The 16,246-nt window shown below is 35.8% G+C and overlaps 1 protein-coding gene across 1 annotated transcript in view; it reads right to left on the bottom strand.

Annotated features, from left to right (window-relative positions):
* Positions 1-16,246, bottom strand: part of TDRD5 (tudor domain containing 5) — a 110,257-nt gene that overhangs the window by 27,332 nt on the left and 66,679 nt on the right. The window contains exons 10-13 of the mRNA XM_064370799.1: positions 14,289-14,461; positions 12,304-12,524; positions 8,088-8,300; positions 7,695-7,761 (exon numbers count right to left, since the gene is read on the bottom strand). Of these exons, the coding sequence (XP_064226869.1) occupies positions 7,695-7,761; positions 8,088-8,300; positions 12,304-12,524; positions 14,289-14,461 (674 nt within the window). The remainder of the gene's footprint in view (positions 1-7,694; positions 7,762-8,087; positions 8,301-12,303; positions 12,525-14,288; positions 14,462-16,246) is intronic.

Below are 16,246 nucleotides of genomic sequence, written 5' to 3'. Positions count from 1 at the left end.
AAAGGTTAAGAGAAATGGAAGAAAAACTGAGACCTTTTAACACTTTGAATTATGGTCCCAAAAAAAAAGCAGCAGAAATAAGAACACAAATACGAATATGGAGAATAAACAATAACTGAAGAGGTAATAGTTGGGCGTTTGCAAGATTTTTAAAAAAGTAACAAACCACAAATAAATGAAGTCTGATGAACCATAAAGTAGCATAAATAATAAATTCACACATAAACACATCACACTAAAGCTGAAGAACATGAGCAACTAATAGAAAATCTTACAAAACAGCTAGAGAGGCTGGGCGCAGTGGCTCATGCCTGTAATCCTAGCACTTTGGGAGACCAAGGTGGGCAGATCATGAGGTCAGGAGTTCAAGACCAGCCTGGCCAACATAGTGAAATCCCATCTCTACTAAAAATACAAAAAAGAGTTAGGCATGGTGGCGCGTGTAGTCCCAGCAACTTGGGAGGCTGGCTGAGGCAGCATAATCACTTGAACCTGGGAGGTGGAGGTTGCAGTGAGCCAAGATCACACCACTGCACTCCAGCTTGGGCAACAGAGTAAGACTTTGTCCCAAAACAAAATAAACAAAAAGTCTCTAGCCTTCTGTCTCAGAAAGGACATTACCTTCAAAGAAACATCTATTAAATTGACAGCTGACTAATCAGAAAACAGTAAGAGAAACCAGAAACCAGTAATGATATCTTCAATGTGCTAAAGATACTAACTGCTAACCTAGAATTCTACACCTCATAAATACATTTTTTATAATTATACTTTAAGTTCTAGGTACATGTGCAGAATGAGCAGGTTTGTTACATAGGCACACACGTGCCATGATGGTTTGTTGCACCCATGAACCCTTCATCTACATTAGGCATTTCTCCTACTGTTATTCCCCCATCCCCCCACCCCAACAGGCCCCAGTGTATGATGTTCCCCTCCCTGTGTCCATGTGTTGTCATTGTTCTATTCCCACTTATGAGTGACAACATGTGGTGTTTGGTTTTCTGTTCTTGTGTTGCTTTGCTGAGAATGATGGTTTCCCACTTTATCCATGTCCCTGCAAAAGACATGAACTCATCCTTTTTTATGGCTGCACAGTATTCCATGGTGTATATGTGCCACATTTTCTTTATCCATTCTATCATTGGATGGACATTTGGGTTGGTTCCAAGTCTTTGCTATTGTGAAAAGGGCTGCAATAAACATAACGTGTGCATGTGTCTTTAGAGTAGAATAATTTCTAATCCTTTGGGTGTATATCCATTAATGGGATTGCTGGGTCAAATGCTTTTTCTATTTCTAGATCCTTGAGGAGTCACCACACTGTCTTCCACAATGGCTGACCTAATTTACACTCCCACCAACAGTGTAAAAGCATTCCTATTTCTCCACATCCTCTCCAGCATCTGTTGTTTCCTGACTTTTTAATGATCACCATTCTAACTGGCATGAGATGGTATCTCAATGTGGTCTTGATTTGCATTACTCTAATGACCAGTGATGATGAGTTTTTTTTCATATGTTTGTTGGCTGCATAAACGTCTTCTTTTGAGAAGTGTCTGTTCATATCCTTCACCCACTTTTTGATGGGGTTGTTTTTTTCTTGTAAATTTGTTTAAATTCTTTGGAACCATAAAAACCCTAGAAGAAAACCTAGGCAATACCATTCAGGACACAGGCATGGGCAAAGACTTAATGACTAAAACACCAAAGGCAATGACAACAAAAGCCAAAATTGACAAATGGGATCTAACTAAACTAAAGAGCTTCTGTATAGCAAAATAAACTATCATCCAAGTGAGCAGACAACCTACAGAATGGGAGAAAAATTCTGCAATCTATCATCTGACAAAGGGATAAATACATTTTTCTACGATAAGTGAAAAATATGTTATTTTTGGATAAACATAATTTTGCTACCAGTTGACCCTCATTAAATAAAATCCTAAAGATACACAGTTCAAATGAAGGAAAATGGGTCCAGAAGAAGAGTTTGACTTAAGAATGAAGAGCAGATAAATATGTAATTAAATCTAAATTGACATTTTATGCAATTTCTTGGGGGGTTAAAAATTGTAACATTACACAACAAATACAGGTCAGAAGCGTAAAGGAGTTAAAGTGATCTAATGTCCTTGCATTGTTATACATGTTGTATTTCCTAGAGTAATTATTAAAATAATACAGTGTATTACTTAGTGAATTATCTTAAAAATCTCTTCAAAATAAGGTGTGCATGGTGAGAAAAAGAATAGATATACAGTATACATAAAATAAAGTATAAGATTTAAACCTAGATATTTCAATTATTACAATAAATGTAATCGGACTAAACATTCTGACTGAAAGACAAAAGGTATTAGCCTGGATTTTAAAAAATACAGCTATATATAGTTCATAAAAAACATCTATATAAAGATACGAAAGGGTTGAAAGTAGAACAACAGTTTAAAAACACACCAGGATAATATTAAATAGAAAATGATAGAATTACATTAATATAAGACAAAACAAGTTTTAAAGCAAAAAGCATTTGTAGAAATAAAGAAGTTAACTTCCATAAGGATAAAACATCTAGTCTGCCAGGAAGATATAACATTTTTGATATTGTATATGTACCTACTAACATAGCCTCAATTGTATACAAAATAAAAACTGAACTACAGGAAGAAATACACACTTCTTTCAATAGAAACCACACTTCTTTCAATAATTACAGAAAAGCAACACAGAAAAATCAGAAAGAATGAGTTTCACACAATAAAGTTGACCTTATGGTCATATATAAAATATTGCACACAATTGCAGAATGTACACTTTTTAAGAAGACATGACCATTTACAAAAAGTGATACTATACTGGACCATCAAGCAGTCTCCTCATATTTAAAGGGCTGATATCCAGAGGATGATTTCTGACCACAGTATATTTAAACTAGAAATCAACCACAAAAGGACAAATTAGAAAAATGTTTATAAACTGGGAAACTTCTAAATAATCTATGAATCAAACAAGAAAGCAAAATATAAATTAGAAGACATTTTAACTGAACAATAATAGAACTACTACACAGCAAGACTTATGAGATTCACCTAAAGACTAGAAATAATCTAAGCTTGCACACATCAGGAACTTGGGGAAAGAACAAAATAAACCCAAAGAAAGTAGAATTAAGGAAACAGTAAAAATAAGACAGAAATAAACAAAATACTAAAAAATGTTTATAACAGAAACAAGAAAGCCAAACTTGGTTCTTTGAACAAACTATTCAAAATGGCAAATATCTGTCTCTTTAGATCCTTAAACAAGACACAAATACATATTTGGAGTGTATAAGGACATATCATTACAGATGTCAACATCAAAAGGACAAAAATATAATGAAGAATTTATGCCAAAAATGAAACTTTAAATGACATCAAAATAAGAAAGAATAAAAAATGAAAATTCTACTATAAATACATTTCTATCTTTTGTTGGAGTGGTGAAAGTTGAAACAAAATATTAAGATTAAAAAATTGGTCAAAATTTACAAAACAAGTGTTAAATATATATCAAGTTAAAAATTAAACTTTTGAATAATTTTATGACTTGTAGTCTTTATACTTCTTTATTAAAGCTTAAACTGCACTAAGACTTTTGGGATAAATATATATTACATTAACATATGCTATGAAGTCCAACATATAGTATCATCGGTTTACTTTTAAAAGTTCTATGTCTTTTAAATAAATTTATAGAATAAAATTAAAATAAGTCTTTTATATTTGCTTACATATTAATCATTTTCCATAATCATCTTTCTTTCTCATAGACCTACATTACTGTCTGGTTTCACTTAACATCAGAACTGGAAGAACTTCCTTTAGTATTTCTTGTTCGAGATAGCTAGTGACAATCTCAGCTTTTACTTTTTGACAGTTTCTCCATTTCTTCATCTTGATAGATATTTTCACTAGATATAGAATTCCAGCTTGACTTCTTTTTCTCTTTCAGACTTCAGTGTTGTTCCTTTTAATGGGAAGTTAGTTATTACTTATATTATTGTTCCCTGTATTTTCTCCCTTTTTGTGCTTTCAGGATTTTCTCTTTTTGCTTTAGATTTCAGCAGTTTGATTATGATGTGCCTAGGTATGGTTTTCTTTGTATTTATTCTGCTTGGAGTTTGTTGATATTCTTGGAACTGAATATAATATGACCTCTTTGTGGAAATTTTTGGCCTTCCTTCTTTCCATCCTATTCTCTCAACTCTCTTTCTGGGACTCCAATTACATGTATGTGGGGTATCTGATCTTGAACCATAGATTTCCTTAGGTCTCTGTCCATTTTCATTTTAATTATTTTTTATGCTCTTCTTCACATTGGATAATTTCTTTTCATCTGTTTTTAAAGTTCATAGACTCCTCCATTGTCTCCAAATCTGCTAGTAAGCCTACCCAGAAACTTTTCATTTATTTCACTTTACAACTCTAGAACTTCTATTTATTTTAAATAGTTTCTTTCTGCAGAAATTCCTTCTCTGTTCCTCAGTGATGAGTAAATCTCACAGTCCTTGAACATATTCATAATAGCTGGTTTAAAGTCCTTGTCTGCTAATTGCAATGTCTGGGACATCTCAATGTCAGTTTCTACCAGCTACTTTTTTCCTTGAGTATACGTCACATTTTCCTGGGTTTTGTTTTGCATGTCTAGTGATTTTTAGTTGAACAGTAAACATTATCAATATGTTTTAGAGATTCTGGATTCTGTCATGCTCAAGAGTGGTTTTGTTTTAGCCAGCAATTAAAACTGTATGGATTTAAACTCCCAACTGTCTCTTCTGCAGTCTGCAGCAACAGAAATCTCTGTCCAGTCACCTCAAATGCCAGCTGTTGATTTTTCACTAGGGCTACTGAGTTCTACCCAGTACTTAGAAAGTTCAGTAGTCACCTAAGGATTTGGGCAGATCATATATACTGATTTGGGAACTCACCCATTCTGTGACTCCCTACCTTCAAGTATTTCCACCTTAAATTCTAGCTGTTCTGCCATTTCCAAATAATGTCTTATAATTCTGTAAGACAGCAAGACTGCAGATTAAGGAATACCCTTAGAAAAGAAGCTTGAAAAGTCCTATTGCCATTTAACTTCTGCTTTTTTTGCCTGCTTCTAATATTGCTAATGGGCGTAATAGTCTGTTGCTATTATGCTATTACAAAATGCATTAATTATTTTTGAAATCAGAAAAAAAGACAGAAATAAAGTGAGATACATTCATTTAGTTAAAAACCTATTTATTGAGCAATTACCATACACCAAGCCATTGCTCTGTGTACTAGAGATTCGGCAGTGAGTAAGTCAGTTTCCCTAATTTCAGGGACTCACACTGTCATGCATAAACAAACAAGACAATACCAGATAGTGATAAGCATTATAAAGATACAACAAGGTTACAATGAATGACTTAAGTGAAGGGTGCATTTTTAATTGTCAGGTCAAAGTCCTTTTTGAGGAAATAACATTTGGTCTTAAATTAGAATGACAAGGAGGACAACCGTGAGATTACTGTGAATAAGCTGTTCCAGTAATCAAAATGTGCAAAAGCCCTAAGGCCAGAAGGAGTTTAGAAAGGAAGAAAGAAAGGCTGGGTGCAGAGGTTCATGACTATAATCCCAGCACTCTGGGAGGCTGAGGCAAGCAGATCACTTGAGGCCAGGAGTTTGGGAACATCCTGGCCAACATGGTGAAACCCCGCCTCTACTAAAAATACAAAATAAGCCAGGTGTGGGGCACATTCTTGTAATCACAGCTACTCAAGAGGCTGAGGCAAGAGAATTGCTTGAACCTGGGAGGCGGAGGTTGCAGTGAGCCGAGATCGAGCCACTGCACTCCGGCTTCCTGGACAATGAAGCCAGACTCTGTCAGAAAAAAGAAAAAAGAGAACAAAAAATGAAAGCTATCTGGCTGATATGAAAGTAATGAACACTGGCTACAATTGAGTCATAAATTGAGTCCTGTGCTTCCTGATGGCAAAATAGTAAAAAGAAATTTATTCAGGGCTAAAATGCACCCAAGAAAACAATAATGAATACAGACCTGCACAAAAAACATATTTTGCATACATTGTTTCAAATAGTCAAAAATCAGAAGCAGTTTGAACATCAAACAATAAAGAAATGGTTAAGCAAGCTATGATGCATATTTACCTAACAGATAACACTATGAATCCATTAAAATTGACAGCTTAATAACATATAAAAGTACTTACCCTATAATACTAAGCAAAAAAGCAGAATGCAAAATATTATGATTACTATTTTAAGTAATGCTGAAAACCATACAAAAAACCCTTGCTCTGAACATCCAATAAAATAAACTGGAAGAAACATACACCAAATTTCTAAACTGTTTATGTTTGAGTAGTGGAATTATAGGTAATTTTTTCTTCTTTACAGAATTTTTCAGATAAAAAGTATTTTTAAAATAATCTATTTATATGTGAGCAACTGATGAGTTATTTAGATTAGGCAGACAAATATGTGTAGGTATGCACTAGTAAGAGTTCTGAAGGAAAAATACAAAGTTAGGTACATAAGATAATTATAACTACATAAACAAATGCACCTACATACATGAAAATGCCTCCTGCTCCATTCTACCTCAAACCTCTGCCATGCTGTTGCTAGAGAATTATCTTGAAAACATGCATCTACTAGAGAATTTGCTAGAGAATCTGCTTGAAAATATGTATCTGTCCATTTACATCCTTTAGTTGCTCCCCAGCCTCTAAAGGACAGCAATGTTCAGACTTCTGAACATGGGTCTTCACATTAGGCTCCTATTTATTTGGTATTTTTTATATATACATATATAAATTATTATTTAAGTTCTGGGGTACATGTGCAGATCTTGCAGGATTGTTACATTGGTTATACACATGCCATGGTGGTTTGCTGCCTCCATCCCCCAGTCACCTACATTATGTATTTCTCCCAATGTTATCCCTCCCCAGTCTCCCCACCCACCACTCTCCCTCCCCTAGTCCCCCACCTCCAACAGACCCCAGTGTGTGATGTTCCCCTCCCTGTGTCCATGTGTTCTCATTGTTCAGCACCCACCTATGAATGAGAACATGCAGTGTGTGGTTTTTTGTTCTTGGGTCAGTTTGCTGAGAATGATGGTTTCCGAATTCATCCATATCCCTGCAAAGGACATGAACTCATCCTTTTTTATGGCTGCATAGTATTCCATGGTATATATGTGCCACATTTTCTTTATCTAGTCTATCAATGATAGACTGGACATTTTCTACCATGTACCCAAGCTAGCTTATCCTATATTCTGTAGCCAAACAGAACTGCTTAAAATTTCTCCCATTTGAAATGTTTCATGTTACTCTCCCTTTGCTTGGAATGCCTTTTTTTTTCATCCAGTTACATTCCTAATCTTCCTTCAAAGTGCCACTCAGATGCTTCCCTGATTACCTTGGACAGAAACAAGCAATCTTCCTTTATCATACACTCTTGAAACCTACTACAGCAAATTTTACATGGCATAACAATTTTTCTCTACATGTCTATCTTCCATACTCTATAAACTGACTTCTTTGAGGGCTGGTTCTACTTTATCTTTGTATTCTGAGCATGTAAAACTGTTCTTGGCACATAATAGGCACTCAAGTGTTTGCTGATTAAATTAGAGACAAGCAAACATACCTCTACTGGTCTCACCCAAGCCAAAGAACAAGGGATAGCCTGAGCTGGAAGCTTTGTGTAGCAGCACCTGCAATAGATAATCCAATATGTAAGTTCAATCTTCCTGCTATGTAAATGTACCTCTTAGCATAACCCAAAGAATCGTTTTCTTAGTAAGAGACTAAAATGCAGTCTCATGGTCCACTCGAAATTCAGTGTCATGTAAAAGACAATGCGAGAGTTACAATCCATCTCTGAAACTAAATGACCCACTTGTTAAGTATGCACTAAAAAGAAAGAAGGAAGGATTGGATGGAGGAAGGCAAGAGAAAAGAAAGATCACAACCCCACAGAACTTCCAACACTGTGATTCAAAATTTAATTCATCCATTATTCTAATTCAATTCAACTCACTTGAGGAACCTCAGGGAGGACTTCTGAACAGTTCCAACATTTCCAAAGTCTGGGTAGAACACTTCAACTTCCTGTTTTCCAAGGACTCGATGGATAATGACCCGATACCACCACTTATCCTCAGAAATCCTCACACAACAGAGATGTCCCGGCTGAATAAAACATTCTGGCATGACATATCGATCAGAAACCAGCTGATTAGAATAACAGCGCCTGTAAAATTCCGTAATACAGAGAAATCAACAGGGGAAGAAAAAAATTAAAGATAATTTTTATCAATGTATCAAGCCAGAAAGTCTTGGTGAAAAGCAAAGAAAACAATTTTGACTTTGTTATATTGTCAATGTTCATTAATACCACTTGTTTTTTTCCTTATCTGAATCCCTGCTCTTCATCAACAAACTTCTTCAAAGATAAAGTTATACACTCATTTTCTGATCTCACATTCTCTGCTAAATAGAATGTATCCCGAGTTCATTCCCCAGCACTTCCTAGGATGAATCAGTTTTAAGACATCAATGACCTGGTAATTCCCAAATCCAGCAGCCTCTCTCTTCAGTCTTCAATACGCATCATGTTGCTGCAGTATTACCCTGCCCTCTTTCAAACCCTTTCCTGGTTTCTAAGACACGATTCACTACCTCTTTGTCAACAGCTACTTTTTTTTATTGGCTCTGTATTGCCTTAAATGTTGAGGTTCACTGGGGTCTTATCTTTAGGAAGTATAACATAAGTTTAGGCACCAATAACCTGGGTCCAAATCCTGACTCCGTCATTTACTAGCTGTGTGGCAATCTTTCTGTGCTTCAGCTTCCTTGCTGAAGATGAGGATGATAAAAATATTTGTTAAAACATCTGAGTTTAGGACAGTGTACAAATATAGTAAGCACTCAAATATTAGCTATTATTCTTGCTATATACTGTCTCACCCATTTTCAAGTCTTATACCACACTACTGATAAATTGTTAATTCTCAATCGATCTCTAGAAGACCCTGCATCCTTTCTGCACTTCAAAACTCAAATATTTCCAACTACATGACAGACAGGCTAGTTGTTCCTCAACACCCATTTTCCTCTTTCTCTTTCCTCTAGTAATAGATTCCTCCAAATTTTAACTGGGTAAATGGCCATTCACGTTTCCCAAGCTCCCCTGCATCTATCTATGGCTAAGTGAATACTAAATTCTGGCCAATGGGATATAGGAAAAAGTATACATAGTTAAAATGAGTACATTCAATGTGTATTTTACCCACAGTTTTAAGAGTGAAAATTCCGGGTTGTGTCTTTCAATAAAACAGGTGTCTCCCAGCCCCCACTTCTGTTTCCCCTTCCCACTAGCTGGAAGGAGGACCTGGACCCAAGACCACGTGAACAAGGACAACACACTATTCTGGAGCAACAAGATTCTACACCTGTGTCTCTCTCAACACAGAGCTATTATATCAGCATGCATTGTGTATATGTGGATGGGAAGAAGAAATAAACTTTTATCTTCTTTAAGCTACTACAGTAAAGTCATATCTAACAGTGGCTAAACCTAATTCTAACTAATACCATCTATTCAACATTGCCAATGACTCTCACAGTCAATTTAGAGACATTACAGATAAACCTCTATTAAGAAGTTTTCACCTCAGCTCAAACCTACCTAGTCTCTAAAGCAAACAGTTTTCATCATCTCCTTCTCTTTCTTATTCTTCTCAACTCCCGTCTTGTCACCTGACAATTTTCATTTTCCTAATTTCTCTCTTCCTTTCTATTCTCGCTCTCATCAAAGCTAGTCCACTAATAGTTCTTTGTTCCTTCACTCCATCTTCTACTCTGCCAAGTAGGGGTATCCTCCTAAAATAGAAACTGTAGATGTCCTTCCTTTCTTAAAAACATCAGTGTTTCCCCACTGTCTAAAGAATAAGAGAAAACATCTTCCCATGGTATTCAGAATCTAGCTTTTTCTTAGTCTCCAGCATCACATCCAGTCACTGTCTCCCCCTTCCTGACTCCTGCAACCTCACCTGGTGCTAACGTTACTTACTTATGGTTGTTCCCAGGGCATACCACTCACTCCTTTGTTAATGTTGGCCTTGGTTCCAGCAACTGGACCTGAATATACCCACTCACAAGCTCCTTGACTGGCAAATGCTTGTCTTCTGAGGCCCAGCTCAATGATCTCTTTTGTGAGGCTTTCCTCAACCTTGCTCAGGCAGAACAACTCCCTTTAACAGTATCTCATGTATCTCCCATCTTCTTAGCTAATCATGGTATTCACAAAGACAAAGACCATGTCTTACTTATCCTTGTAGTGCAAGTGCCTCATTATTCTGACACCAAACACAATACAGTATTTTTTTCAGTATATTTTTTACATTTACAGTTGTTGTTGTTGTTTTTCCAGACAGTCTGTTGCCCAGGCTGAAGTGCGGTAGCACAATCATAGCTCAATGCAGCCTCGACCCTCCTGGGCAGCTGGGACTACAGACATGCACCCTCATGCCCAGATAGTTTTTAAATTTTTTGTAGATACAGGGTCTCACTATGTTGTCCAGACTAATCATGAACTTCTGGGCTCAAACAATCCTCCCACCTTGGCTTCCCAAAGTGCTAGGTTTACAGGCATGAACCACACTGTACCCAGTCTATAGTATTAATAATAATAGCAGCCAACATTTGGGCTAGGCTCTAAGTACTTTAATTTTCACAACTCTGTGAAGTAGGTACTATTATCATTCTGGAGGTAAGACAACTAGGCCCAGAGAAGTAAAGTAACTTTAAGGTCACAGAGCCAGTGAGTGTGCTTTTAAAACATGTACAAACATCTTATAGGCATACTGAAATGGAATATATAATATTTTTACCAAGTGTTTATCCTACTTACATTATGCCAGGTGTTCTGGAGTAGATGAATATGTAATGTTGTCAAATTAAAAACATGAAATGTTTTTTGAGATACAAAATAAAATATTCTTCTGTGACAACAATATATAAATCAGACATTGTTGTTTATGAATAAATCTAAAGTGGTTGAAAATGTCCACATTTTATATGGTGTTTGCTAATTTTGTTTTTACAAAGGACAGTTTTTAGTAGAGAAAAGAGATAAGTCAGTAGTTCTCAAAGTATAAAATCACAAACATGATTTTTACCTGGAAGATGAACTAGCCACTTCTTTGATATCATTTTTGCTGGAAAGAACCACTAGCAAGCTATGTTTATTCAGACTTGGGTATCTTACACAGATTTTTCAAAAATGAAGCAAGCTTGTCACTTCAAGCAAAACAAATCACAGTACACTTTGTCAACGATAAAGAACAAACTTGCAAGTAAAAGGATTTTGGAAATGTTGCATCCACCACTGTGAACTTGACAGCTTCCCAATACTAAATACTTTTCTGATGAGATCAATGATAATATTTTTATACTACATAATGAATGTGTCAACATTTGGAAGATCTGCATAATTCAGTGAACTAGTTATTTTCCAAATGACCAATATATGATGTTATAAAATTGTACGATCCATTCAGGTCTAGTTTGAATCCATGCTTAGAAGCAGCTTTGTGCTTGCTTTGATATTCTGCTGTTGCCATCCTGAAATTAGTAATTTTTAAACAGGGAGCCCTGCATTTTAATTTTGCACCAGGGCCAGCAATTACACAGCCAGTCTTAGATCCATTCAAAGTGTAATGGCAGACCAGTGGATTTTAACATAATAGAGTATGAAAAGTTCAAATTCCAAATAACATTTGAGAAACTATCATTTGTCAAGTTTTGGCATACTATCAAAAAGGAATATTCACAATTTTCTGAAAAGAGAAATTTGTGAAAATACTTTTTCCCAGACTACATATTGGTGTGAGGCCAGATCTCTTCAGATACTTCAACCAAAACAACGTATCTCAACAGATTAAATGCAGAAGCAAATAAGAAAAATCAACTTTCTTCTATTAAGCCAGATATTAAAGAGATCTACAAAAATATAAAACAATGCCACCCTTCTAAATATTTAAAGAAAAATAGTTTTCATAAAAATGTTCTGTATATTAACACAAGGATTATTTTAATATTAAAATTTTACAGTTTTAATTTTTATACAATAAATACTGATAAACAAAAGCTCTCTTAGGTTTTTAATTTTTAAGAGTCCTGAAACCAAAATGTTTGAGAACTGCTGATTTAAGAGATATGTGAAAAACACCGTGAAAACAACAGACTCCTACCGCATTTCAATCATCATGTCTTCGAGTAACTCTGATGAATCCCTGCTATAGATCCGGATGTAGAATTGACTAGGAGAGATGATATACTCCACAAAGACCCCTACAAGGGAACTGGTGTCTAATGGTGGGAGTCTGAGTAATTTCTTGTCACACACAGCATCTGGCGGGATGTCATGATTTGCCATTGCCAGGTTGAGTTGTGATTTGTCTATTTCCACTTGCTGTAAGTTAGGGAAAAAAAAAAAGAAACCATTAAAAATCTCTTGGTGACATTTCAAACCCCATGGCATGGTTCTCAAAGTGTATTTCATGAATAACCTTTATTGGAATCACTTGGGATATTATAAAAATGCAGATTCTTAGACTCTATCCTAGACTGATTGAGAATGCCTGGGAACGGGGCCCAGAATTATGCATTTAAAAAAAATTCCCTGGGTGATTCTTACCTATGTTAAAATATAAAAACTACTGCCTTATGACATTAGGTATAGAGTTAAAAAGTGTGTCATACAACTGCCCTATACAAAATTGAAAATATACTTCAAACATATCGACAGTCAAACGTAACTTTAATAGGTTAAATTTCAGACAATTTAATAGTTTAAATAGGTTTTAACCTTTAATAGGTTAAATTTCAGTCTTCCAATCAAAAACAGGATTTCTCAAATACTCTCATTCTGAAACATATTGTTTTCCTCTAGGCCATCGATCGTCCTCCAGAGAATACAGAAAGCTCTCCAAACAAAACTTTTCATCTCACGCCAGTTAAAATGGCGATCATTAGAGTCAGGAGACAACAGATGTTGGACAAGATGTGAACAAACAGGAACGCTTTTACACTGTTGGTGCGAGTGTAAATTAGTTCAACCATTGTGGAAGACAGTGTGGTGATTCCTCAAGGATCTAGAAACAGAAATATTTGACCCAGCAATCCCATTATTGGGAATATACCCAAAGGATTTAAAACATTCAACTATAAAGACACATGCACACGTTATGTTTACTGCAGCACTGTTCACAATAGCAAAGACTTGGAACCAACCCAAATGCCCATCCAATGATAGAATGGATAAAGAAAATGTGGCACATATACACCATGGAATACTGTGCAGCCATAAAAAGGATGAGTTCATGTCCTTTGCAGAGACAAGAATGAAACTGGAAATCATCATTCTCACAAACTAAGACAGGAACAGAAAACCAAACACTGCATGTTCTCACTCATAAGTGACTGTTGAACAATGACAACACATGGATGAAGGGAGGGGAACACCACGCACCGGGAACCATCGGGAGGTGGAGGGCGAGGGGAGGGATAGCACTAGGAGAAATACCTAATGTAGATGATGGGTTGATGGGTGCAGCAAAGCACCATGGCATGTGTATACCTATGTAACAAACCTGCACATTCTGCACGTGTACCCCAGAACTTAAAGTATAAAAATAAAAATAAAAAAATCTTCCTTCCTTCCACGAAAGAAGTCAGGTAGAGAGGGTAGATGGGAAAAAGAACAAGCAATGATTTCTTAATAACAACAAAATAAGTAATGGGAGATAAGAACACAAAAAGGGAGAATTGTGTGTGGAGATGCAATAAAAGAAAAAAAGAATAAAAGCACCCTATAACTGAGGATGGGTGGAGAGGCAACTTGCAGCAGTGTTGAAGCACACAGCCAAAATGGAGCCTCTCAATTTTTCCCTATAAAGCCCCTGCTGGTTTTCAAGACACCATCATGAGAGAGCTGTCAACTATTAAAACCATCAGAAAACTTTAAAATAAGCCTTGAGGAAAATCAAGTTATATAAAAGACCAAAAACTAGAAAGAATGCTATATGACGTAACTTTAGTACAAAGATATGATCCCTTCTAAGAAATGACATATCAAGAAATAAGACTTTTCTAAAAAGAATTTTGGTTTAAAGAAACATACATTCACTTTCCATAACGCTGAATCTCCTGTGCACAGTCTTTAAACCTCACTCACCAGCTGCAAAGGCTTTACCACCAGATTAGGCTTCTTGCAAATTTTCTGTTGTGGCTCTTTTTGGTTTTTTGAAGGACAATTCCATGCAGTCTCTTTGACAGTAGCAGTAGACAATGAATTTCTAGGTGGACTGGAGACATGAGCTTTGGCTTCTATTTTCTTATCTGATTGAACTAAACACAAATTTCTGACTGATGAAACAACTCCATCTGAAATGGCCAACAGAACAGCCTACACATATTTGTTAAAATAGCTGTACAACTGTTACTAAGTACCTTCAACAAACCAGGTGCTAGAAAGACAATGATAAATGAGAGATACAAATCTGTCCTTGCAGACCTTTCAAGTTTGGCAAAATATAAGGGAGGTTCTAGATGGGAACAAATCTTAAATTATTTGTGCTAGGGGAGGGAAGCTTGTGGTATGATAAAGTTTCTTAAACTTTAATAAAAGACAATTTTTTTTAGCATCCTGATTTCAATTTACTTTTTGTTCAAATTAAACAGTGAACATTCTTTGTTGCTTAACATAGAGTGTATGTAACTACTCAATATTCCATAATACAATCCCCCAATTCTTAGGGAACTTTCAAGTTAATCATGTAAAGTATCCTACAAGATGATATAACTACAAGAGATTGGCACATTAAAATAGACTCCAGGCTGGGAGCGGTGGCTCATGCCTGTAATCCCAGCACTTTGGGAGGCCAAGGTGGGCGGATCACAAGGTCAGGAATTCGAGATCAGCCTGGCCAGTAAGGTGAAACCCCATCTCACTAAAAATGCAAAAATCACCCCAGCTACTCGGGATGCTGGGGCAGGAGAATCGCTTGAACCTGGGAAGCGGAGGCTGCAGTGACCCAAGATTATGCCACTGCACTCCAGCTTGAGCGACACAGTGAGACTCAATCTCAAAAAGAGAAAAAAAGAAAAAAAAGAAAAAAAAAGACTCCAGATAGACCTACAAGCATGGTGGTTCCTAAAAAAAAATGAAGACATAAGTACACAAAGATGTAGGTACAAGAATATTTGTCACTGTATCTTTTTTTTTGTGATTGTGAAAAATGGAAACACAATCAGATGTCCACAGTGGTTTTACTTTCTTATGCTATGAAAGTGATGCACATTCATTAGAAACAATACTCCAGGTACCCACACAACACTGTTTTTCAGTGTTAGTACAGTATTCAATGAATTACAGGTGATATTCAACACTTTATTATAAAATAGGCTTTGTATTAGATGATTTTGCCCAACTACAGGCTAATGTAAGTGTTTTGAGCACATTTAAGGTAGGCTAGGCCAAGGTATAATGTTCAGTAGGCTAGGTATGTTAAATGCATTTTCTACTTATAATGGGTTTATTGGGATAGAACCCCATCATAAGTTGAGGAAAATTTGTATTTATATGCTACTGTTTTGTGTAGGAAAAATTATACATGTGATAATTAGCTATATCCTATAGAAGAGGTCCAGAAATATACACACTGAAACTATTAATGCTAGTTACCCTTGTATTGTTGGAATTGTTTAGACAAGCATATGCAGCTTTTGTGATTTAAGAAAAAGGTCTATCTATGTCTTACATATTCACTGGAAAAAGTCTGGCAGGCTATATAAACATTCTAACAGCATTATTTTTTAGGGGGGTTAAAATAATAGAAAATGTTCTCTCTTTACTCATCTGTGCTGTTTATATACTTTCAGAATGAACATGAGTTACTTTAATAATCAGAGAAATCAATAAAAGTAGTTACATTTTGGGGGGAAAAAACTGTACATCATAACCACTCATACAAGCTTATGAAAATACAAGTACCATACTGCAATCTAGTTTTGCGAGGTGTTGCCGTTGGAGAAATTGGGTAAAAGGTACGTGGGATCATACTGTATTATTTCTTCAACTCCAAGTGAATCTAAAATTATCTCAATAAAAACTTCAAAAGAAAAAGAAGCGCC

The sequence above is a fragment of the Aotus nancymaae genome, unplaced genomic scaffold, assembly GCF_030222135.1.
Source record: "Aotus nancymaae isolate 86718 unplaced genomic scaffold, 86718_ANA_hifiasm-v0.15.2.pri h1tg000108l, whole genome shotgun sequence".
Taxonomy (NCBI): Eukaryota; Metazoa; Chordata; class Mammalia; order Primates; family Aotidae; genus Aotus; species Aotus nancymaae.
Note: the sequence above shows the minus strand (reverse complement) of the source record. Positions and strands in the feature narration are given on the sequence as shown.